This window comes from Dipodomys spectabilis, unplaced genomic scaffold (genome assembly GCF_019054845.1).
Source record: "Dipodomys spectabilis isolate Male_0828 unplaced genomic scaffold, ASM1905484v1 ptg000478l, whole genome shotgun sequence".
NCBI lineage: Eukaryota > Metazoa > Chordata > Mammalia > Rodentia > Heteromyidae > Dipodomys > Dipodomys spectabilis.
The window spans coordinates 505,307-527,729 of record NW_024871155.1 but is presented as its reverse complement, the minus strand read 5'-3'; the positions used below and the strand labels follow the sequence as shown (position 1 = coordinate 527,729).

Here is a 22,423-nt window from a genome sequence, read left to right as displayed (position 1 = left end):
TGACTTGGAGCTAGATGCTGAGATCCTGTATAAGAAAAGAATTATAATGTCAAGGGAAACAAAACCAGGAAGGTATGAGTTTGTAGGGAGGAGATAGCCAGATTCCCACGACTGATGATGGACGACTCCGTGACTGACTCCACAAACAAATGACTCCATCCATAAATGCTGATGTCCAGGTTCAAATCCCCACTCGCAGGAGCCAAGGGATCCTCAAGCTTGACACACAACTGGGGACCAGAAAGCTTTTCCGCCAGACCCCAAAAGAAGAGGGGGCTCAGCCAGGGTGGGGTACTTTTGCCTGGCCCTCTCTGCTGGTCCTTGTCACCCCGGTCCCACTTTGGGGAGCTTACTGCAGGCTGAGAGGCATCTGGGAAGGCCTGCGGCCCCTGGGTTCCCCCTGCGCCCCTGGGACCCCGGGGTGGGAGTGTCGGGGGGGAGGAAGTAGAAGGAAAGCAAACGTCCATCCTTCACCGTGCAGAGGGCGGGGCGGGGGGCGGGGCTGGCCTCTGTGACGCAAACAGACCACGCTCCCTGGGAGGGCACTACGCATGCGCCAGAACGGCTTCCTGGCTCCCGGAAGTGGAGGGTCTACACAGATCGCCGCTGGGTCTGGGTGCCCGGAGGCGGCAGCGCTCTCGAAGTTCGCTGGCTGTGGCCTCCGACCGCCATGTCGGCCTTCGACAACAACCCTTTTGCGGACCCAGTGGACGTGAACCCCTTCCAGGTAGGACTCCCCTCAACTCACAGTAATTCTTTCTAGGGCAAGGGCCGACGCCCGGGCCTCTTTCGCCGGAGCCCGGAGACGTGGCGTTGGAGGGACGGGGCCTCTGCCCAATGGAGAGCGGGCTCTGAAGAGCTGGCCTATTGGAGCGTGCGGGGGGCGGGACTAGCAGCAGGTGGCTCCGCGAAGGGGGCGGGGCGCCACCGTGTTGGGAGAAGTGGGGTTTTCTCGCACCGGGGGGGACTCGGTACCCTTGCGTCTGGGGGGGCTGCCGGGGAAGGGCCGGCGCGATAGGACCCTCTTGGGGCCCCCTTCTAGCACGAGAAGGCAGCCGAGTGTAGCGATCGCGTTCCTGAAGTTGTGAGCACACACCTGTTTCGAGTCACCTTAGGAGAGGGGGGGTGACGGGAACCATAATGAGGAAGTCGTCTGATGGGATGGAGAAGTGTGGAAAGCCCAAGACACGCCGCCACCACCACCACCACCACCTCCATCCCCGTCACCAGCAGCAGCAGTAGCTGCTGCTACGAAACTGGCATAGAAAAAGTCTAGGAGAGCCCCCTCAAGGCTGGGAGAACAGAACAGGAGAGCCCAAGTTGAAAGACTGGGTGAGAATTCCACACCTTGCCTGGAGCTGGTGGCTCACGTCCATAATCCCAGCTACTCAGGAAGCTGAGGTGTGAGGATGGACGTTCAGAGCCAGCCCCCCACCCCCCTGCAGCAAGAAAGTCTGTTGTGTGACAGTTTCATCCCCAATTACCCACCAAAAAAGCTGAAGTGGAGCTGTGGTTCAAGTGGTAGAGGGCCGTCCTTAAGAACAAAAAGCACCTTGGCCATGGTTCCCCTTGGGAGTGGTTTTTGGGGACTGATAGGAAAATCCCCCAGTTTGGTATGGAGGAGCGGTGAAGGGCACTGAGTGCGTCTTGGAACACGGGAAACACCCATGAGTGGCTGAAAATGCACTGACCTATGAGCTGGACTGACCTTTGGAACAATCGAGCAAGAAATGATCTTCTGACTTAGTGCCAAAGCTTCCTGCCCGTGAGCTGAGAGCACAGAGGTGTTCATTTTCTAAGGTGAAGGGGCTGGGACGCTTTTCATGACTGCTCAGAACCAGTTCTTGGGGAAGCGTGTTTGGCTGACTGCTGACTGATGCGCCCTGATGTTTCTGCTCAGTCAGGATGTCAGCAGGCACATGAACTCATCTGACTTGCACTTTAGGTCGATCATGGGTAATTTCCAAATTTCCTGCAGGTGTTAGGGGAGCCCTTTCTCTGACTCGGACCTTGAATCCTTTCAAGGGTCAGAGCAAAGGAAAGGAAACTTCAATGGAAAAATTCCACAGTCAGCCAGGCACCAGTGGCTTTCACATGTAATCCAGGCTGCTCAGGAGGCTGCGATCTGAGGATTGAGATTTGAAGCCAGCAGCTTGGGCAGACAAATCTAGGAGACTCTTATCTCCAGTTAATCAGCAAAAAACTGAAGTGGAGGTATGGCTCAACTAATAGAGCACCAGCTTTGAGCAGAAAAAGCTAAGCAAGGGTTCAAGGCCCTGGGTTCAAGCCCTTGGACCAGCGCACACACAAAAACATTTCCAGTCATAAGTGGAAATTTCAAGCTGCTTGGCCTCAAGGTGACTTAGCCAATAGGAGCCCTGAAGGTGAAGTGTGGTTGCTCACTCCTCGCTACACTGGAGAATTCTGAGCATTCCTTTTGGGCTTGATGCTCCCTGGCAGAGCAATTGCAAAGCCCTCGTGTCTTACATAACACAAATGAGCAGCCGTCTCCATTGAATAGGGAGAGAACATTTGCATTTGTCCCGTTATTGTCTTCTGCTGTTTCTCACTTTATTTATGAAACTGCTGTGTATTACTGGGATTTGGGTTTTACTATTTAATTATGATCCTTTTGTTGTTGTTGTTGTGTGTATAGTGATCCTGGGGCTTGATCTCAGGGCCTGGGCACTGTCCCTAAGCTTTTTGGCTCAAGGCTAGCTCCCTGCCACTTGAACCACAGCTCCACTTTGGGCTTTTTTGATGGTTTATACAAGATAAAAGTCTCGAGGACTCTTACCCTGGCTGGCTTCAAACCTGAGTCTTCAGATCTCAGTCTCCTGAATAGGTAGGATTACAGGCATAAGCTGCCCATGTCCGGCCCCCCCCCCCTTTTTTTTCCATCAGAATCAAATAAATTTTTTGCTGACTGCAGCAGCAGTCAGCTGGCCAAAAGTGCTAGAGAGCTTTTTTGTCAGTGGTGGCAGTGGGTAGAATTGTGCTGCCTTGTATTAATAGTTCCTTCAATGTCTTCACCCACATCTGTGGTCCCAGAAGTGATTATGCAAACAGAGAGGAGCAACTTCTGTATGGCCGCAAGTCAGCCCGCAGACAGCCCAGGATATGGCAGGACAGGAAACAGCTGTTGGCCTGCAAACCGACAACATCTGGTGGGGGAGCCTGTGTGAGCACAGAGAGGGCTGGCTGGCTGCAACACTGCACCCCGCATCCTGGCTGCACCCCCTCATCCTGGGCTGGGCTCAGTTTCCCTTTGTTGTTGTTAAAAAAGTTAAGCTTGTTGTTTAACTTAAGGGCTGTCTCTTAGTTTTTTCGCTCAAGGCTAATGTTCTACCACTTGAGCCACATCTTCACTTGCAGCTTTTTGTTGGTTAATTGAAGATAACAGTCCTCATGGACTTTCCCTGCTCAGGCTGGCTTCAAACTTCGATCCTCAAGTCTCAGCCTCCTGAATAGCTAGGATTACCAGCATGAGCTGCCTGAGCCCTGCTAGAATTAAGTTTTCACTGTTGGCCCCGGGCACTAATGGGAGGCGCAGCTTTGGATATGGGTTCAATACTCTAACCTCCCTCCCCCCAGCTCCCTTGAGCAGAGCTGTGGGACGTGGCTTCCTCAGTTGACTGGGTTTGAGCCCAGATTTCTTGACTCAGGGTGTTGGCACAGAGATCAGGAAGGAGCAGGTGGAGAGGTGGCAGACGCAAACTGTCACACCTAGTCAGATTCCAGAGCAGTCGGTGGTTTTTTTTTTTTTTTTGTCACACCATATAATGCTGGATTGCAAAAATAAATTTGGCATTCAGAGTCTGTGGTTTGACGGTAGGAACTGAGAAGTTTCTTAGAAATCTATTCTGACCTCTTCAGTGGGTGGGACACACCCTGGTCACCGGCATTGCCAGCATTAGCAGCAGAAAGGGGACCAAGCCTGGGTCACAGGCCCCAGACCCTGCTGTTTTAAAAATGTGTGTGAGCTGGGCACCAAGTGGCTCACGTCTGTAATCCTAGCTACTACTCAGGAGGCTGAGATCTGAGGATTGAAGTTCACAGCCAGCCCGGGCAGGAAAGTCCATGAGACTCTTATCTCCAATAAACTACCAGAAAACCGGAATTGGTGCTGTGGCTCAAGTGGTAGAGCACTAGTGTTGAGCTGAAGAGCGCAGGGACAGCGCCCAGGCCCAGAGTTCAAGCCCCACAACTGACAGAAAGAGGGGGAGGGGAGGGAGAGGGAGGGAGAGAGGGAGAAAGAGAGAGAGAGAGAAAGAAAGAAAGGAAGGAAGGAAGAAAAATGTGTGTTGAGGGGTGAGGAGGTGGTGCTGGGGCTTGAACTCATGGTCTCCTGTTCTCACTTGGCATTTTCCTGTCAAGGCCAATGCTTTACCACTTAAGCCACACACCCACTTCTGGCTTTTTTGATGGTTAATTGGAGATAAGGGTCTCACAAGTTTTTCTGCCCAGGCTGGCTTTGAACTGTGATCCTCAGATCTCAGCCGTATGAGTAGCTGGGATGAGAGAAATGAGACACCGGTGCCCAGCACACCGCCATAAATAATTCTCCCATTCTGCCAACTCCCTCCACCCCTCCATGAGTGGAATAATACTTATTATAGTTGGGATTTTTTTTTTAATGGTGCTAGGGATTGAACCCAGAGATTTGAGCATGCTATGCATATGTTCTACCATTGAGCTATACCCCCAGCCCCTTCTTTTGTTTATTTTGGGGGCGGTCAATGTGTTTGAACTCAGAGCCCCACACTTGCTAAGCAATCTGAGGATCACAGTTCAAAGCCAGCTTTGGACAGGAAAGTCCATGAGACCTTTATCTCCAATTAACAGCAAAAAGCCAGAAGTAGAGCTGTGGCTTAAGTAGTAGAGGGATCTCCTGGAGTGAAAGACTAAGGGATCACATGATGCTCTGGGTTCAAGGCCCCTCTTTCCCCCCCAAAAAAGACTTGTTAGTTTATTGAAGGCTCTCAGAAATCCTACACCTTTCAAACTAACTTAAGCATAGAGCCTGGACTCAATTTGTCTGTCAATGAAATTTCTGGAAGCCTCTAAGCTGTCTTCATCTTTACCCTGCAGGGCAGCCAGGCTCTGCCCACCCCGTAGTATTAGAAAACTTCAGCCAGGTGCTGGTGGCTCACGCCTGTCATCCTAGCTTACTCAGGAGGCTGAGATCTGAGGATCTCGGTTCAAAGCCAGCCCAGGCAGGAAAGTCTGTGAGACTCTTATCTCCAATGAACCACCAGAAAACCAGAAGTGACGCTGTGGCTCAAGTGGTAGAGCGCTCACCTCGAGCTGAAGAGCTCAGGGACAGCGCCCAGACTCACAGTTCAAGCCTCACAACTGACCAAAAGAAAAAAAGAAAAGAATACTTCCTGCAGAGGACAAGCTGTGAGTAGAAAGTTAAGTCGCTCCGAGGAGGAAGCTGGGACCTGCAGGGCAAGCATGGTTTTCTCGCCCACACCAGCACCCCTGTGCCTCTGCTAATTATAGCCCATGCACTCTGTGCTCTGGCTCCTTGGGGCCCTCTTTACTTGGGACCAAATCCAGGGTGTCTGCTTCCAAAAGTTTCTCATGAGTCTTGTCAGGTGATGGCACAGAAAGCTAAAGGGAGGCATTGTACGGTTTTATGTTTTGGCAGTCCACTAGAAATCAGACCACCCAGGCGAACGCCAGGGCTGCTTTTCCTATGCATACTTCTGCCAAATGATCGCCATCTCAGGAGAGGGGGTGTGAAGGAGGTTGGGGTGCCAAACAGAGGAACCCTTTCAGCGGCAGTCTCCTGTTCACACATTGCCTCCTTACATTTGAGAGTCTTGGTGCTGTAGCTCAAACATTTCCTCTGCAAAGGGAAGAGGGCCAGGGGGCCAGCAGACATGCGGTGTGGGTGTGGACACAAATACATGAAGTTTCCTGCCTGGGTACCCTGGCCCTGCTCCTCCTGAGGACATCAGTGCCCCCCATCAGCTTTGGGAACCCCCCAAGACAGGACCAATTGTCTTAAGAAATTTGAAATTATTGTAATTGGGGGCAGGGCACATGCCTGGGATCCCATAGGCAGAGAGCATGAGGATCAAAGTTCAAGGCCAGCTTGGGCAAAAAAATTACTGAGACCCCTGTCTCAACAAAACAGGCCAGGCAGGGCGGTGCACCCGTGCAAGCCCATTGAATGGGTATTGGTAGGATGATCAAGGGCCAGGGCCAACCCTCCAAATAGCAGAAACCTTGTCTGAAAAATAAAGAATAAAAGAACATGAGGTCAGTGCTGCCTAGCAGATGTGGGGCCCTGAGTTCAAACCCCAGAACTGGGCAGGGGGAGAGGGGGAAGAGAGAAAGAGAGATTTTGTCAGCTGCTGGTGGCTCGTGCCTGTAATTCTAGCTACTCAAGAGTAGAGATCAGAGCGGGTACCAGTGCCTATAATCCTAGCTACTCAGGAGGCTGAGATCTGAGGATTGTAGGTCAAAGCCAGCTTGGGCAGGAAAGTCCATGAGACTCTTACCTCCAGTTAACCACCAGAAAACCAGAAGTGGCACCGTGGCTCAAGTGGTAGAGCACTAGCCTTGAGCTGAGTAGAGATAGGAGGATTGTCATTTGAGAGCAGTCTGGGCAATAACTTGTTAAGACCCCATCTCAACAGAAAAGGCAGGGTGTGATGATGCATGCCTGTTCCCCCCTAAGGTGGAAAGTATAAAGAGCATCATAGGTCTAAGCTGGCCTGGGCAAAAAGTGAGACACTATAACCAAAGCAAAAGGGCTGGAGGTGTAACTCAGGTGCTAGAGCACCTGCCTAGCAAGCTTGAAACCCCTAAATGCAGTACTTAGTACTGCACCCCCTTTTTTTGTTGGTCGTGGGGCTTGAACTCTGGACCTGGGCATTGTCCCTCAGCTGCGATCTAAGGATTGAGGTTCAAAGCTAGCTCGGGCAGGAAAGTCCGTGAGACTCTTGTCTCCAATGAAGCACTCAGAAAACCAGAAGTGGCGCTGTGGCTCAAGTGGTAGAGCGCTAGCCTTGAGCTGAAGAGCTGAGGGACAGCGCCCAGGCCCGACAAAACAAAACAAAAAAGCCAAAAATAAGAGAGAAAAGAAATTTGAAAATGGCAAGTTTCTAATAGCTATACACAACCGGATGGCAGTGCCCCTACCCTTATGCTTAGTAACTGAAGACAGGCAGGGTGTCAGAACTTGGCCAGAGAACAAGGGAACGTTATATTGTCTCCATGGGTAAGGTAATCCTGGGTTCAGAGAATGGTAATGTTTAACCGAGGCAAACGCTTGCTGCCCATACTGAAGAGAGAGCTCTGTGCACGGCCTTTGTGACTCAGCGGGCAGGGCCCCTTCAGGATGCCCAGGGGCCCCGGCTGGAGAATGGTGATGGCTGACCCTGTCCCACAGCACAGCTGAGCGCTGGCCCATAGTGACCGCACACCAGGCATGGTGAAAAGCTGTGGGTTCAATAATCCCAGCTACTCAGGGGGCAGAGATCTGAACCTCACAGTTCAAAGCCATCGTGGGTAGGAAAGCCCATGAAACCCAGTATCAGCACACTCACACAAAAAACAAACCCAGGGCTGGGAAGGTGGCTTAGTGGTAGAGTGCTTGCCTAGCACGCATGAAGCCCTGCGTTTGATTCCTCAGTACCACATACACAGAAGTGGCGCTATGGCTCAAGTGATAGAGTGCTAGCCTTGAGCAAAAGAAGCTCAGGGACAGTGCCCAGGCCCTGAGTTCAAGCCCCAGGACTGACCACAACAACAAAAAACCTAAACCCATACTTGGTTGTATGTGCTCACCCCTCTGCTCCTGTGTGTAGCCTGGGCTGCTCCTCGCTCTAAGGTCCTGTGGTCTCCATGAGTGGAGAGCCTGGAGACCCCCATGCTGAGGCACATGCTTGTTTATTCCCTGGCTGCTCCCTCGGCCTGCTCAGCCTGTTTTCAAGAGACCCCATCCTCACTGTTCAACAGTGAGGACATCAGGGGCCCTGAATTGCATCTGCATGTGGGAGTCTAGATCCCTGGTCTCAGCCCCTCCACAGCTTCTAAGCGCTATCTTAGGCCCACCCTGCCCACATCCTTATCCTCCACCTCCCTCCACACCCAGCCTGCAAAACCTGTTTCTCCTTTCCCACAGTCACCGGCCTGGCCGAAGGTGGCACTTTAACCAGCCATCCAGGCTGGCACCGCCCCCCCACCCCTCTCTCTCCTCCTTCCTCCCCCTCCATTCCTGCACTGTAGTCTTTCCACTCCTGAGCACCCCACAGTGCTGAGCCAGTGCCGCCACCTCCTCCTCTTCCTCTTTCTCCTCCTTCCTCTCCCCCTCCTCCTGTCCCAGCAGTTCTTACCACCATCCATCTCTCGTTCTCGTTGCAGCCTGGATGCCTGGATGGTCATTGTGCACACCCAGCTCACTCAGCCCCAATTGTTCCCTATTCTGAGTACCCTGCCCTTCTTTTTTGTTTGTCGTGGGGCTTGAACAAGTCTGGGCCTGGGCGCTGTCTTTCAGCTCTTCAGCCCAAGGCTAGTGCGCCACCACTTGAGTCAAGGTACCACTTCCAGTTTTCTGGTGGTTCATTGGAGATAAGAGTCTCATGGAGGGCTGGGAAGATGGCTCAGTGGTAGAGTGCTTGCCTTGCATGCATGAGGCCCTGGGTTCGATTCCTCAGCACCACATAAGCAGAAAAAGCCGGAAGTGGCGCTATGGCTCAAGTGGTAGAGCGCTAGCCTTGAGCTGAAGAGCTGAGGGACAGCGCCCAGGCCCAGAGTTCAAGCCCCACAACTGAGAAAAAAAAAAAAGAAGAAAAAAAAAGAGTCTCATGGACTTTCCTGCCAGGTCTGGCTTCGAACCTCGATCCTCAGATCTCAGCCTCCTGAGTAGCTAGGATCACAGGCGTGAGCCACCGGCACTCCAGCAGGTGATTGTGTTTTTAAAGTAAAAGGAGCTTTGGGGGGGCCTACAGGATGCCTGTCTAGCCAGCACAGGCCCTAAGCGCAAACCCCATTACTGCCAAAACAACAACAAAAGCAAAACTAACAATCCACTGATAGAAAACGTGGCAGCTGGGGCAGAAGGCGTCCTCACTGCCTGTGGTAGCCATTGTTTCGATGTGTATTCCTGCCTGAATTTGTTCCTGTGATTACTTTTGACAAAACTACTGTGGCACTTACATAACAAAGCCCGTTCTGTCTGCCTGCCACCTTGCAGCTGTGCCTGGCATGGCGCTGTGCCCTTCCAGGGGACATGCGCAGAAACCTGCCTTTGCTCTCCAGTGCCCCGACTGCCCCACAGGGACAGTCGTACATGGTTTGTCATATTTCCTGCGGACGGATTCTCGCGTTCTGGGTCAGGGAGCTTCAAGGTCACTTGTGGCTTGTGTGCCAGGGCCCTGACAGCCCTCTGGGGATAGCTTTTCTCGGCCTGTGACACTCAGCCTGGTTCCCAGCAAATAGGACTTCACCACGGCTCAGAGCTTCAGGCCATTGGTGACTCTTGCTTCCCAGAGAGAAACGCCTGGGATTTTTAGCTCGTGGGGTATTTGTTTGTTTTTGTGCTGCTATTGGGGCTTGAACACAGGGGCCTGGGTGCTGCCCCTGAGCTTTGTCATCCAAGGCTGGCACTCTGCCACTTGAGCCACAGCTCCACTTCTGCCTTTTTGATGGTTAGCTGGCAATAGGAGTCTCACAAACTTTTCTGCCCAAGCTTGCTTTTTTTGTTTGGTTGTTTGTTTTTGCCCATCCTGGGGTTTGAATTCAGGGCCTGGGCTGTGTGTCCCTGAGCTTCTCTGTGCTCAAGGCTAGTGCTCTACCACTTGAGCCACAACACCACTCCCAGCTTTTTTCTGTGTATGTGGTACTGAGGAATCGAACCCAGGGCTTCATGCATGCTAGGCACTCTACCACTAAGCCACATTCCTAGTCTCCCAAGTTTGCTTTGAATGTGGATCCTCAGCTCTCAGCCTCCTGAGTGGCTAGAATTACAGGCATGAGCCACTGGACATGTCTCTTATGAGGTATTTCTTTCTTTCTTTTTCCATTGGTATTATACAGTTATGTATAATTACAGTTATATAAGTCAGGCAAAGACTACATTTCTTTTTGGACATGGTCACCTGTGGGGTATTTCTTGAGTGTGTTTAGAGGGAACAGAAGTCAGTCTTACACTGGGAGCTTGCTGGGGGCAGCCATAGCAGGAAAAGACTGGAGAAAGTCATCTGACTGTGGCTTGCAAAATGGCTAGGGCTTGGCCTGCATGAGCAGGATGACCTGGCACACATTAACTGTCCCATCTGAATGAAAGCAACTGTGTTCAGGAGTTTATTCCAGGTTACTAATTCAGTAACGGGCGTGAACCGGGCTGGGCAGCTGGGGGCTCAGGTTACTCTTACTGGGTGAAATTTTAGTCTCCACCATCCTGTCTTAACTCCTTGACCCACTTAGAGCAGTTGGCGTCATTTGGTGAGAGGAAGAGGAGGTTGGTGCTGCCAGCATCTATTTGCCCCTTGGAGTAAAGCTGTCTGCAGGCCGTAAGTGTAGCCTTTGCTGGAAGGACCATCTGTGGGTCTGGGCTGCTTTCTCCCCCATCTCCATCCTGGGCACGTGTGTGCCTGCACCTGAAACTGCTCCTCAGTTGTCTCTCCAGTCCCCTGTCCTGTTGTGACTCAGACTCCAGTAACCCGTTCCTGGGCTGCTGGGTCTGGTTTCAGTGACCTGAGCAGCCTCGCTCGGCTCTGGGTGGGTAAAGGAGAACACTAGATACTGAGTCCCAGTCTTCCTTGCAGGGAGCCAAGGGATTCTGGGAGAAGACTACTGGTTGAGGCTGGGTGCAGCGACTCAAGCCTGTACTTGGTGACTCAAGCCAGCTACTAGGAAGGTAGAAATGAGAGGGTAGTGGTTTGAGGCCAGAAAAAAAGTTAAAGAGATTCTATCTGAAAAATAAAGCAGGAACTGTGGGGCTCAAAGTGGTAGAGCACTAGCCTTGAGCAAAAGAGCTCAGGGACAGCACTCAGGCCCTGAGTTCAAGCCCCACGACCGACAAAAAAGAAAAAACTGAAGCAAAGAGGGCTGAGGATGTAGCTCGAGATAAAGTGCTTGACTAGCAAGTATGAGGCTTCTACCCCTAGGACCACAAGAAAAAGAAAAAGAGCCAGGTTGCTAGTGGTTCATGCCTGTATCCTAACTTATTAGGGGACTGAGAGCTGAGGATCAGGGTTCAAAGCCAACCCAGGCAGGAAAGTCCATGAGACTCCTAATCTCCAAATAACCAGCAAAAAGCCAGAAGCGGAGCTGTGGCTGAAATGGTAGAGCATTAGCCTTGACCACAAAAGCTCAGGGACAGCTCCCAGGCCCTGAGTTCAAGCCCCAGGTCAGAAAGGAGGTGGAGGGGGAGAGGGAGAAAAAGAATTATAATTGTTTGTTTGTTTCTGGCCAGTCCTGGGGCTCGAACTCAGGTCCTGGACACTGTCCCTGAGCTTCTTTTGCTCAAGGCAAGTGCTCTACCACTTCAGCCCCAGCGCCACTTCTGGGTGTTTTTTTTTTTTCTGTGTACGTGGTACTGAGGAATTGAACGCCAGGTTTCATGCATGCTAGGCAAGCACGCTACCGACTAAACCACATTCCCAGCCCCAATAAATGCTTTCTATAGAATAATAACTAAAAGAGTGCAATTACGTACATCTCCATCTCTGTCACTCGCCACCACCTCTCCAGAGACCCTGGTTCCTGTAGTAAATTCAATATAAGCACAGTCCTGTGAGTTCAGGGTGCTCAGGGCCCTTAGATGGCTGCCTGCCTTCCATTTCCAGGGGAGAAGGGATTCCAGCTATGTAGGAGCAGAGTGCGTGCAGCCTCTGGTTGAGGCCGCCCTGGCTGGGCAGGTGATCAGCAGCCTCAGTACTGCTCTGCATCACAGGGGTCCTGCTGACTGCTACCCAAGGTTCACCCCTCTCCCTGGTTTCTTATTTATTTATTTTGATGCTGGGGCTTGAACTGGGCACTGTCGCTGAGCTCTTTTGCTCAAGGTTGGCGCTCTGCCACTTTGAGCCACAGCTCCACTCCAGTTTTTTTGGTGGTTCATTGGAGATAAGCGTCTCCTGGACTGGGGCTGGGAAGGTGGCTCAGTGGTTAAAGCACTTGCCTTGCATGCCTGAGGCCCTGGGTTCGATTCCTCAGCACCACATAAGCAAAAAGAAAAAAAAAAGCCGGAAGTAGCGCTGTGGCTCAAGTGGTAGAGCGCTAGCCTTGAGCTGAAGAGCTGAGGGACAGCGCCCAGGCCCAGAGTTCAGGCCCCATGACCGGACCCCCCCCCCCCCCCCCAAAAAAAAAAAAGTCTCCTGGACTTTCTTGCCTGAGCTGGCTTTGAACTGGGATCCTTAGATCTCAGCCTCCTGAGTAGCTGGGTGTATAGGCATGAGCCACCATGCCCCAGCTTCCCCAGTTTCTAATGCTGCTTTCTCTCCTTCTCAGGATCCCTCTGTGACCCAGCTGACCAACGCCCCCCAGGGTGGCCTGGCTGAATTCAACCCTTTCTCAGAGGTGGGTGACGCGGCCCTGGCTGTGTCCTCGGGGTCTGCCATTGGGGGTCTGCCCTCCCCTGAGTCCTGTGGGCCAAGAAGCTGCTGAGGAAGGCCCAGGGCTTGGCCCCTTCCCTGGGGGTGCCACAGCCAGGCCCCTCATCTCCCTCTGTGCTCCGACCCACACAGACAAATGCGGCCACCACGGTTCCTGCCACACAGCGCCCCGGGCCCTCGCAGCCAGCGGTTCTGCAGCCCTCCGTGGAGCCCACGGAGCCGCACCCCCAGGTATGATGGTTGCTGGGGCTCTCCTCTCCTGAGGGAGGCCACCCAGACCCGGACCGGGACCCCAGGCTGCTGGTGGGGAGAGGACCCCCTTGCCAGTCCCTGTAGATCTATGGTCACTTGCAAGTGGAGAGACCACCTTGCCCGTCGGTACTGCCACCAACCGCCACCCCACCATACCCTCTGCTTACGGAGAGCATTTGCCCCCCCACCCAGGGCGCATGCGGCCTTCTCTGTGCACATGCGCGCACAGCTGGGGCTCACGCAGTGCATGTTAAACCCAGGCTCTGCTGCTGAGCTCCATTCCCTGCCTGTCTCCTCCCCACCGCCCCCCCAATCTCCTTATTCCTGCCTCTGTCTTCCCACTTCTTCTTGTCCCATCCCCAAGTCCGGTGACCCTCGTCTGCTTTGTGCTTACCCCCTCCCCCCCCCATCCCCTTCCCGCCCTCCTCTGGGCCCCTGGCTGCCCCCCGAGCGCATCCCACAGTGGAGTTGTGTGTTCCAGCTTAGGCAGGCCAGCAAGTTCCTTCCCGCCCGGCTGCTGGCGGCGGGCGAGCTCTCAGAGAGGCAGATGCTGCTAGGAGGAGATAATATCCTCAGAGACAGCTACCTGCGAAAGCTGCCCAAGGTAGGCCCAGCCTAGGGGAGCACGAGGGGGGCCAGGCAGCCCCCGAGCACGGCGGGGCTCAAGCCTAGGGTGGTCTGCAGGGACCCAGCCCTGCTCCTGGAGGCACCGGTGCGACTTGGGGAGTTGGGGCTTGAGACCCTCAGTGAGGTACTGTGTGCTTGGTTCTCCCGACCTCACCGCCTCAGTGTGACCCCTCTGGTCTGTAAGAGGACCCATGTGCCATCTGCTCCCCGCAAGGAAGCCAGCAGGAACCGGGGTGGCCAGTAGCAGCAGCAGAGCCCCAGGCCGAGTTCTGCCTGCCCAGGAGGAAGAGCTTGGCCTCGGCATGCATGGAAGCCAGGCAGAGCAGGGCGGTCCTTAGATGGTTGGCCAATCACGAGGGGTATAGGGTGGGCCAAGAGAGTGCAAACCCCTGGGCTCCAGTACACAGAGCCTGTCCTGCATGTGTCCCCTGCTGCCAGCTCTTCACTGTCCCCACTCTCCCCATGGCCCCCTGCGCACAGCCTGCCCTGCATGCACAGCCTGCCCTGCATGCACAGCCTGCCCTGCATGCACAGCCTGCCCTGCACGTGCCCCCCGCTGCCAGCTTTTCCTGGTCCCCACTCTACTCCTCCCCGCCCCCAACTCTGCACACAACCTGGATCTCTGGGTTCTGACTTCAGCCAGGTCTCTTGTGAGGTCTTTCCCCCCATTCCTTTACCTTCAAAAGTGTCTATAAGAAGTGGTCAAGGGGACATTTCAGGGCTGAAGGACAGGAGAGCCCTGGAGTGGGCAAAGAGTCAGAGGTGGTATGGGGGTGCAAGGAGATGGGTCCCCTTGGCCCATCACTGTGGAGCTCCTGGTCCCTCAGACATGCTGTGGGGGAGGGGTACTGTCCCGGGCTCTGCCCATCTGCCTAGGTTGACACTGTCCTTCTGTCTTTGTGTCTGGCTGCCTCCGGTCCCCATTCTCTCCAGGCTGTGGTGGCTGCAGCCCAGGCAGGCCTGCTCCGGCAGCAGGAAGAACTGGACAGGAAAGCTGCTGAGCTCGAGCGCAAGGAGCGCGAGCTACAAAACACCGCAGCTAACTTGCATGGTAAGGGAAGGCTGCCAAGGCCCTGGCCGGTGCGGGAGAGGCTGGCCATGCAAGGAGCCCTCCCCACACCCACCTGAGCCGCCTTTCTCCTGGGCATCTGCAGAGCTGCCAGAGCTTCTGATGTTCTCAGAGGTTGTCAGTCCTGGGGAGGAAAGTGAAGACAGGCTGGGTGCTACTCAGGAGGCTGAGATCTGAGGATTGAGGTTCCGAGCCAGCCAGGGCAGCAAACTCCGTGAGACTCAGCTCCAGTAAAAAAGAATAGGGCTAGGGAAGTGGCGCTGTGGCTCAAGTGGTAGAGCCCTAGCCTTGAGCTGAAGAGCTGAGGGACAGCGCCCAGGCCCAGAATTCAAGCCCCATGACCGACCAAAAAAAAAAAGACACACAAAAATAGGGCTAGGAAAGTGGCTCAATGGTAGAGTGCTGGCCTTGCATGCATGAGGCCCTGGGTTCGATTCCTCAGCACCACATAAACAGAAAAAGCTGGAAGTGGCGCTGTGGCTCAAGTGGTAGAGCACTAGCCTTGAACTGAAGAATAAGGGACAGCAGACAGACAGAAAAAAAAAAGTTAAGATACCTGCCATGGGTCCTAACCAATGTAGAAAATTTCAGCACTCCATCCCAGCTCTGAAATTCTTTGCTCTGTGTGTGTACATGCCAGTACTGGTGCTCATGTTCTTGCATAGTTTTTCCACAGAGGGCTGGCACTCTACCACTTGACCCCACACCGCTACTTCCAGCTTTTTGCCGGTTAATTGGAGGGAGAGAAGTGTCTTTGGAAGTTGTCTGTTCCCCCAAGTTCACTCCAGATCACGATGCTTGGATCTCAGCCTCCTGAGTGGCTGGGATTACAGGCGTAGGCTACCAGGGCCCAGCTTGTTGCTGCTCCTGAGGCTGGACCCTCCCTCACTTCCTGTCTCCTGCAGTGCGGGAGAACAACTGGCCCCCCCTGCCCTCTTGGTGCCCCGTCAAGCCCTGCTTCTACCAGGACTTCTCCACCGAGATCCCCGCCGACTACCAGCGCATCTGCAAGATGCTCTACTATCTCTGGATGTGTGAGTCCCACTCCTGCCGGCGTCCCTGCCATGCGTGTCTTTCCCTGCCGTGTCGGGTCTCTGCGGATGTTGCCCTGCCGGGGCCGAGTGCACGGTCCTTGCACCCACAGGCGCTCCCTGTTCGGGAACCGTCTCAAGAGGGCCAGCTAAGCAAGGAGACTTCAAGTCCCTGGGCAATTCCTGTAGCAAGCGGCCTGTAGCCAGGCACTCGTGTCTCACTGGCTGAGATCAGAGGATCACAGCTAAAAGCCAGCCCAGGCAGGAAAGCCCGGGAGACTCTTTATGTCTGATTAGCTACCAAAAATGCTGGAAGGGGAGCTATGGCTCAAAGCTGTGCAGCACTAGTCTTGAGCCAAAAAGCTCAGGGATGGTGCCCTAGGATCTGAGTTCAAGTCCCAGGGCTGGCACCAAAAACAAGTGGTACATAGTAGTGAAAAGCCTCTAGGCCCCCTGGATGAAGAAGGGGGCGCTAGGTCACTTCTTAAGGCCCCGCCCTGAGTGCGGCCCCCCACCTGCCTCCTGGAGACAGGGAGGCTTGTTGTTCCTGGTGTGAGGGCCTAGGAAGCCGGGACTGGAAGCTCACCCTGCCTCGGCCAGACCCAGTCCTCCCAGCATGGTCCTCATCTCCTGTCCTAGGGCGGGCGCCCCGTGGGGAAGCCCTTCACCCATCTTGGCTCAAGCCCCGTCTCTCCCTGCCCTCCCCCAGTGCACTCACTGACTCTGTTTCTGAACCTGCTTGCGTGCCTGGCCTGGTTCACCAGCGACATGGCCGGCGGCGGAGGAACGGCCTTCGGTCTCTCCATCCTGTGGTTTGTGATCTTCACCCCCTGTGCCTTCCTTTGTTGGTACCGACCCATCTACAAGGCTTTTAGGTGAGTAGAGTGGGCGCAAGGGGTGAGGGTGTGGCTGGGTCCCAGGCCCCAGGCCCCTGTCTGGGGCTCAGCTTTCCTGTGCCCGCCTGACAGAGCCAGGATCACGAGCCCCTTTCCTCAGTTGTACCTCAGGCCTGCCCAGGCCCCGTCCTTATTGGGAGGGAACTTGGCTTGTGGGCAGGTGCTGAAAATAGGTAACTCTTCTCCAAACACCAGTAGCTCACGCCTGTAATCCCAGCTATTCAGGAGGCTGAGCTGCGAGGGTTGAGGTTCAAAGCCAGCCTGGGAAGGAAAGTCCCTGAGACTATTAATTCCAGTGAATCACCAAAAAGCTGAAATTGGGCAGGGAGTGTGGCTTAGTGCTTAGCATGCATGAAGCCCTGGGTTCGATTCCTCAGTACCACATAAAAATGGGAAGTGGCCTTGTGGCTCTCAAGTGGTAGAGTGTAGCCTTGAGGAAAAGAAGCTCAAGGACAGTGCCCAGGCCCTGAGTTCAAGCCCCAGGACTTCCTCTCAACGGTTGAGTCAGTCTCTGTAGAGCGCTAGGTGGGCACACTCAGCGGCCAGTCCTGTGAGCCTGAGTTTGTGTGGGCCCCCTCCCCCAGGTCCCTGGGGTCACACTTGATGCCTTGAGATCTGGGGTCCCAGCAGGACCCCCTTGTCCAGGACCCCCTTGCCTGAGCCCCCACTGCATTCCAGTACTCAAGGGCATACAGGTGCACCGCGCCACTCAAGCCCCCGGGGAGTTTATTCAATGTTGGTATTACCAGATCCTACTTCTTTTTTTGTTGTTTTTGGTGGTGGTACTGGGGCTCGAACTCAGACTCTTGTGCTTTGTTTAGCTTTTTCACTCAAGGCTGGTGTTCTGCCACTTGAACAACACCTCCACTTCTGGGTTTCTGCTGGTTGATTGGCAATGAAAGTCTAATACTTTACTGCCCCACATGGCTTTTTGAACCTGCCCTCAGATCTCAGCCTCCTGAGTAACTAGGATTACAGATGTGAGCCACTGACTTCTCAAATAACTTGTTGCAGAAGCTGGGAAGGTGGCTCAGTGGTAGACTGCTTGCCTCTCATGCATGAGGCCCTGGGTTCGATTCCTCATCACAGAAGCAGAAAAAAGCCAGAAGTGGTGCTATGGCTCAAGTGGTAAAGTGCTAGCCTTGAGCTGAAGAGCTGTGGGACAGCGCCCAGGCCCAGAGTTCAGGCCTCACGATTGACCAAAAAAAAAAAAAAGAAAAAATACTTCTTGTACCCAGGGGAGTTTTGGTTCTGGAGATCAAACTCAGAGCCTCGCATACATCCTCAGCCCTTGGTCTGCAGTGTTTTTATGATTGTGCCTTTGGCCTTGACTTTCTTTCCTGGTGGTACTGCATGCAGCAAGCACTGCAGGAGATGGTTGCTAGGCTGTTTATATTGTGCACTTATCTGGCCCCCAGTCCTGAGGCTTAAATTCAGGGCCTGGGTACTGTCCCTGAGCTTTTTTGCTCAAGGCTAGCACTCTACCACTTGAGCCACAGTTTTGGTGATTTATTGGAGATAAGAGTCCAGAAACTTTTCCTAACCCAGGCTGGCTTTGAACTGTGATCCTCAGATCTCAGCCTCCTGAGTAGCTGGGATACAGGTGGGAGTCACCAGTGTCCAGCTATATTATGCCTTGAGGGACCATCTTGATCAGAACTCTACGCAGCAGGAGGCAACGCATTTCCACTGTGGCGGCATTGCGTGTGCACGTCCTTAGGGACATGTGGCTAGGCCGTGGGGCCCTGTCTCCCTGTCCCCTGGCTCCGTGAGGAGAGGCGTCACACCCACAAAGGAGTGGAGAAACATGGGCCAACCCTCGTGACTGCCCGTTTCCCTATCTCCCCACAGGTCCGACAACTCTTTCAGCTTCTTCGTGTTCTTCTTCGTGTTTTTTTGTCAAATAGGGATCTACTTCATCCAGTTGATTGGCTTGCCTAACCTGGGCACCAGGTGAGACTTGGGGCATTACAGAGGGAATTTGTTTTGGGTGATGTAGAAGAGCCCCACTTTTGCCATGAAAGGAGGAACTCCTAGGCCTGCTTAGATCCATCTTGGACTCCTGTTTTTTCTTTTTCTTTCTATCCTGCTGGGGATGGAACCCAGGGCCTTTACACAGACTAGGGCAGGTAATAAGAGAGGAATCTCACAGACTTTCATCACAGACGGTCATCTTCAGATCTCTGCCTCCTGAGTAGCTAGGATGACAGGCGTGAGCCACGGGCTCCGGCCCCTTTCCAGTTCCTTATCAGTAGCCTTTCCCGTCTGCCGTGCTCTCTGCTGTGGGGTATGCGTGGACTTGGCTTGAACTGTTAGGACTGCGGCTTTTCCCTTGTCACACTTGCCTGCAGGCCGATGGAGGCTCAGGCTTTCACAGCCCCAGAGCTGCACACCTTTCTCCAGAGGCCTAGGGCCTGCAGAGATGGCTCCACCTTCCCTGGCTGGCTGCATCCTGCCGTCCTCCTTGAGTCCCCCATCTTCCTTCCTTACCCCAGTTTGCGCAGGGAGCACTGCCGAAAGGTCAGGCTGCCCTTTGCCTGAGCATGTGAGCCTGGAGACTTTTATTTTGGTCCCTGCTTCCAGTCTCCCTGCTGATTCTAGTCTGGCCTCTTGTGGTTGATGGCCCCAAGCAAGATCCTGGTAGCAAAGCTGTGATCAATTAACTGTCTTGTTTGCTCAAGACTGGTACTCTAGCACTTGAGCCAAACCTTTAGTTTGCCTGTTTTTTTTTTTGTTGTTGTTGGTTGTGGGGCTTGAACTCAGGACCTGGGCACTGTCTCTGAGCTCTTTTGCTCAAGACCAGCCCTCTACCACTTTGAGCCACAGCTCCACTTCTGGTTTTCTGGTGGTTCATTGGAGATGAGTTTCACAGCCGGGTGCCAGTAGCTCACACCTGTAATCCTAGCTACTCAAGAGGCTGAGATCTGAGGATCAAGGTTCAAAGCCAGCCTGGGCAGGAAAGTCCATGAGACTCTTATTTCCAATAAACCACTCAGAGAACCAGAAGTGGTACTGTGGCTCAAGTGGTAGCCTTGAGCTGAAGAGCTGAGGGACAGTACCCAGACCCAGAGTTCAAGCCCCACAACTGACAAAAAAAAAGTTTCAGAGACTCTTGCCCAGGCTGGCTTTGAACTATGAGTCTCAGATCTCAGTCTCCAGAGAAGCTAGAATGACTACCCAGTTAGTTTGGCATTTTTGCCGGTTAATTGTATATAAAGTCTTGGGGCTTTTCTGCCTGGGCTGGCCCTGAACCTTGATTCTCAGATCTCAGCTTCCTGAGTGGCTGGGATTACAGGCCTTGCCCCACTGGCACCTTCCTGGTTGAAGAAACGATTTTTTCTTCTTTGGTTTTAATACTCTTGTCAACACTTACTTAGTTGGTAGGAATTTGGGTTTGTTTGTAGATTCCTGGATCCTCTCCATTATCTCTCGGGCCATAGATCTGGGGTTTCTTTCTCCAGGCCCATGTGTTCTTTTGATTTCTGTGGCTTTGTAGTAAGCTTTTGAAATCAAAAAGTAAGAGGAGGGCTGTGTGGCTCAGTGGTAGAGTGCTTTCCTAGCATGCATGAAGCCCTGGGTTCGATTCCTTAGTACCACATACACAGGAAAAGCCAGAAGTGGTGCTCTGAGGCGCAAGTGGAGAGCACTAGCTTTGAGCAAAAGAAGCTCTAGGACAGTGCTCAGATCCTGAGTTCAAGCTCCAGGACTGGCAAAAAAAAAGCATGAGAATGTCCCTTTATGGGTTGAGAGGTTGAGGATACTGGGGCTCAGCAAGTGACATGATCTGTTAAAGACAGACAGAGTCCCTGGGTCCTGGCGAGAGAAGCCGAGGTGACCGGATGAAGGGGCCAGGCTTCTTCCTCCCCAGAGCGATGCCTCAGGAGTGAGGATGGAGGCGGCCTGTGCCCGCCCCCCCCACGCATGGGACGAGGCCCAGCCCACTGCTGCACCTGACACCTCGCTCCAGACTTTCACGGTCTAGATTCCCTGTGGGAGGCTGCATTGGGGCATCTGCGCAGTGCCCAGCCCCCTTGTCAGTGCCAACCCCCATAGCGGGGGACGGAGGCCCACAGACTGGTAGGTGCCCAGGTGGTGGGCGGGGCCAGTACTGACTCCTCCCACCGACCTGGCTTCCCTCTAGTGGTTGGCTGGCAGCCCTGTCTTCCATTCATCAAGGACCCTTGGCTGTGTCGATCATCATGATGGTGGTCGCCGGCTTTTTCACCCTCTGTGCTGGCCTCTCACTCTTCCTCCTCCAGCGGGTAAGTGGACTGGGGAGGCGCCGGGGGAGCTGCCACAGCAACCCAGCAAACTCCTGCCCCCTCCCATCACCTCCACACTTGGGCCCCCAGAGGTCCAGGGCCTTGGTGTGAGGCTGTGGGGCGGGCAGCCAGGCAGGGTTGGGCTGTAGGCAGCCCCTGTTAGAGTGTGGCTTAGGTGGCCAGGCCTGGGCACCCCGGGGCAGGGTCCTCACCCCAGCCTCCACCCAGGTGCACTCCTTCTACCGGCGCACGGGAGCCAGCTTCCAGCAGGCCCAGGAGGAGTTCTCCCAGGGCATCTTCAGCAACAGAACCTTCCGCAGTGCTGCCACCTCTGCCGCCCAGGGAGCCTTCCAGGGCAACTAAGCCTCCTGACTGCCCTCCTGCCCCGGCCTCCTCTCTCGCCTGCCTTCTGAGCTGCACTTGCCATGGGTGCTTTATGCAGTGGCTCTGCCCAGCACAGACCTGCGGGGTTCCTTCCTCAGCAATCAGCGCCTCCCCCAGGACCCCAGGACCCCAGGGAAGGGCGGGGGCAGGGACAGGGATTTTTTTTTTTTTACATGCGAGAAAAGCAAAAATAACATAACTGTCTTTTCCTTCTCTGGTAATGGTTTGGTAGGGGTTTTGTCTGGAAGCAAAAAGTCCTTTTGAGTGAAAGCTGTCTTTCCTCCTGAAACACGCAGGAGGACGCACACGCGTGCACATACACACGAGATCATTGCCGAGCCAGGCCCCACTCCACCAGGAATAGTTAGCTGGCAGCCTAGACTCCACTCCTTTCCGGTGGGCCTGGCCTCAGTCAGATTCTGTGGGTAGAGCCTGTGGCCTCACCACGCCTGCCCCACCTGCTCAGGCTGGATAGCTCCCCCCTTTCGGGGGCTGCAGTGTGGAGGAGCAGGCTAGCCCGTCGCTCTTCTCCCCAGATCACTGTGCAGTGGTCTCCAGGACCTCCAGGCTGGCTACCCATATTCCTCATGGACAGATCCAAGCCACCTTTAGGCCCCTGCATGGTCCCAGTGCGCCTACCCCTGGTGCCCCTGGGAGCCCTCCCCGAGCCCTTCAGACTTTCTGAATGTATAATGGGTCGGTTGGCCTTGGAGGATGGGGAGAGATGGACAAGGTTGTTCACAGGGCTGTGCTGCCCAGTCTCTGGCAGTGTTTTGGGAAGTCTGGCTTCCCGGTATGATCTGCTTGGCTCTGTTTGGTTTGACTTCCTGTCCTCCCGTAGGCCCGCTGCCCTGCCCTGTGCCTTAGCCACACTCCCAACCTCACCCTCAGCAGTACCCAGCTTGGATGGCTCCTAGGGAGGGCGGGGGTCACCCCAGAAACCGGGTCCTGCAGGCGGGACTGCCGAACCACCTTTCCTGGCTGTCTCCCACACCGCAGTAGAGGCTAGGTCCCCTCCACTCTAGTGGTCTCCGGGTGTGTCTCGGCAGCGGGCACCAGGAGGCCCCGGTGAAGCCTGCGCCCTGCCCCGCAGAGCTGGGCAGCTGGTGTGGGCGTGGAACTCGGCCCCAGCTGCCAGCCTCGGCCCGTGGGCCCAGCCGGGGCCGTCAGACCGCACCGGTCTACACCCGCGGACGACAGCCACCAGGGTTTTGTAAACTTTCTGGTATTTTTTTTCCTCCATGTACAAATGTATATGTATGTCTCCATTTTTGTGCTTAAATAAAGACATTTTCAGAGAGCCCCGGTCCTGCTGCCTTGGTGAAGATGA

General features: G+C 54.3%; 1 protein-coding gene across 2 annotated transcripts; it reads left to right on the top strand.

The window, feature by feature from the left end:
• Positions 1-563: 563 nt before the first annotated feature.
• On the top strand, positions 564-22,393 carry Scamp2 (secretory carrier membrane protein 2). Of its 2 annotated transcripts, XM_042668866.1 has the most exons (10): positions 566-727; positions 12,469-12,537; positions 12,705-12,803; positions 13,306-13,428; positions 14,385-14,502; positions 15,426-15,554; positions 16,261-16,426; positions 18,299-18,400; positions 20,589-20,709; positions 20,938-22,393. In XM_042668866.1, the coding sequence occupies exons 1-10, from the start codon at positions 671-673 to the stop codon at positions 21,070-21,072; spliced, it is 1,119 nt and encodes a 372-aa protein (XP_042524800.1). In that variant the 5' UTR covers positions 566-670; the 3' UTR covers positions 21,073-22,393. The 2 variants fall into 2 exon arrangements, with proteins under 2 accessions (XP_042524799.1, XP_042524800.1); XM_042668865.1 differs by lacking the exon at positions 13,306-13,428 and having other exon boundaries at positions 564-727.
• Positions 22,394-22,423: the final 30 nt, after the last annotated feature.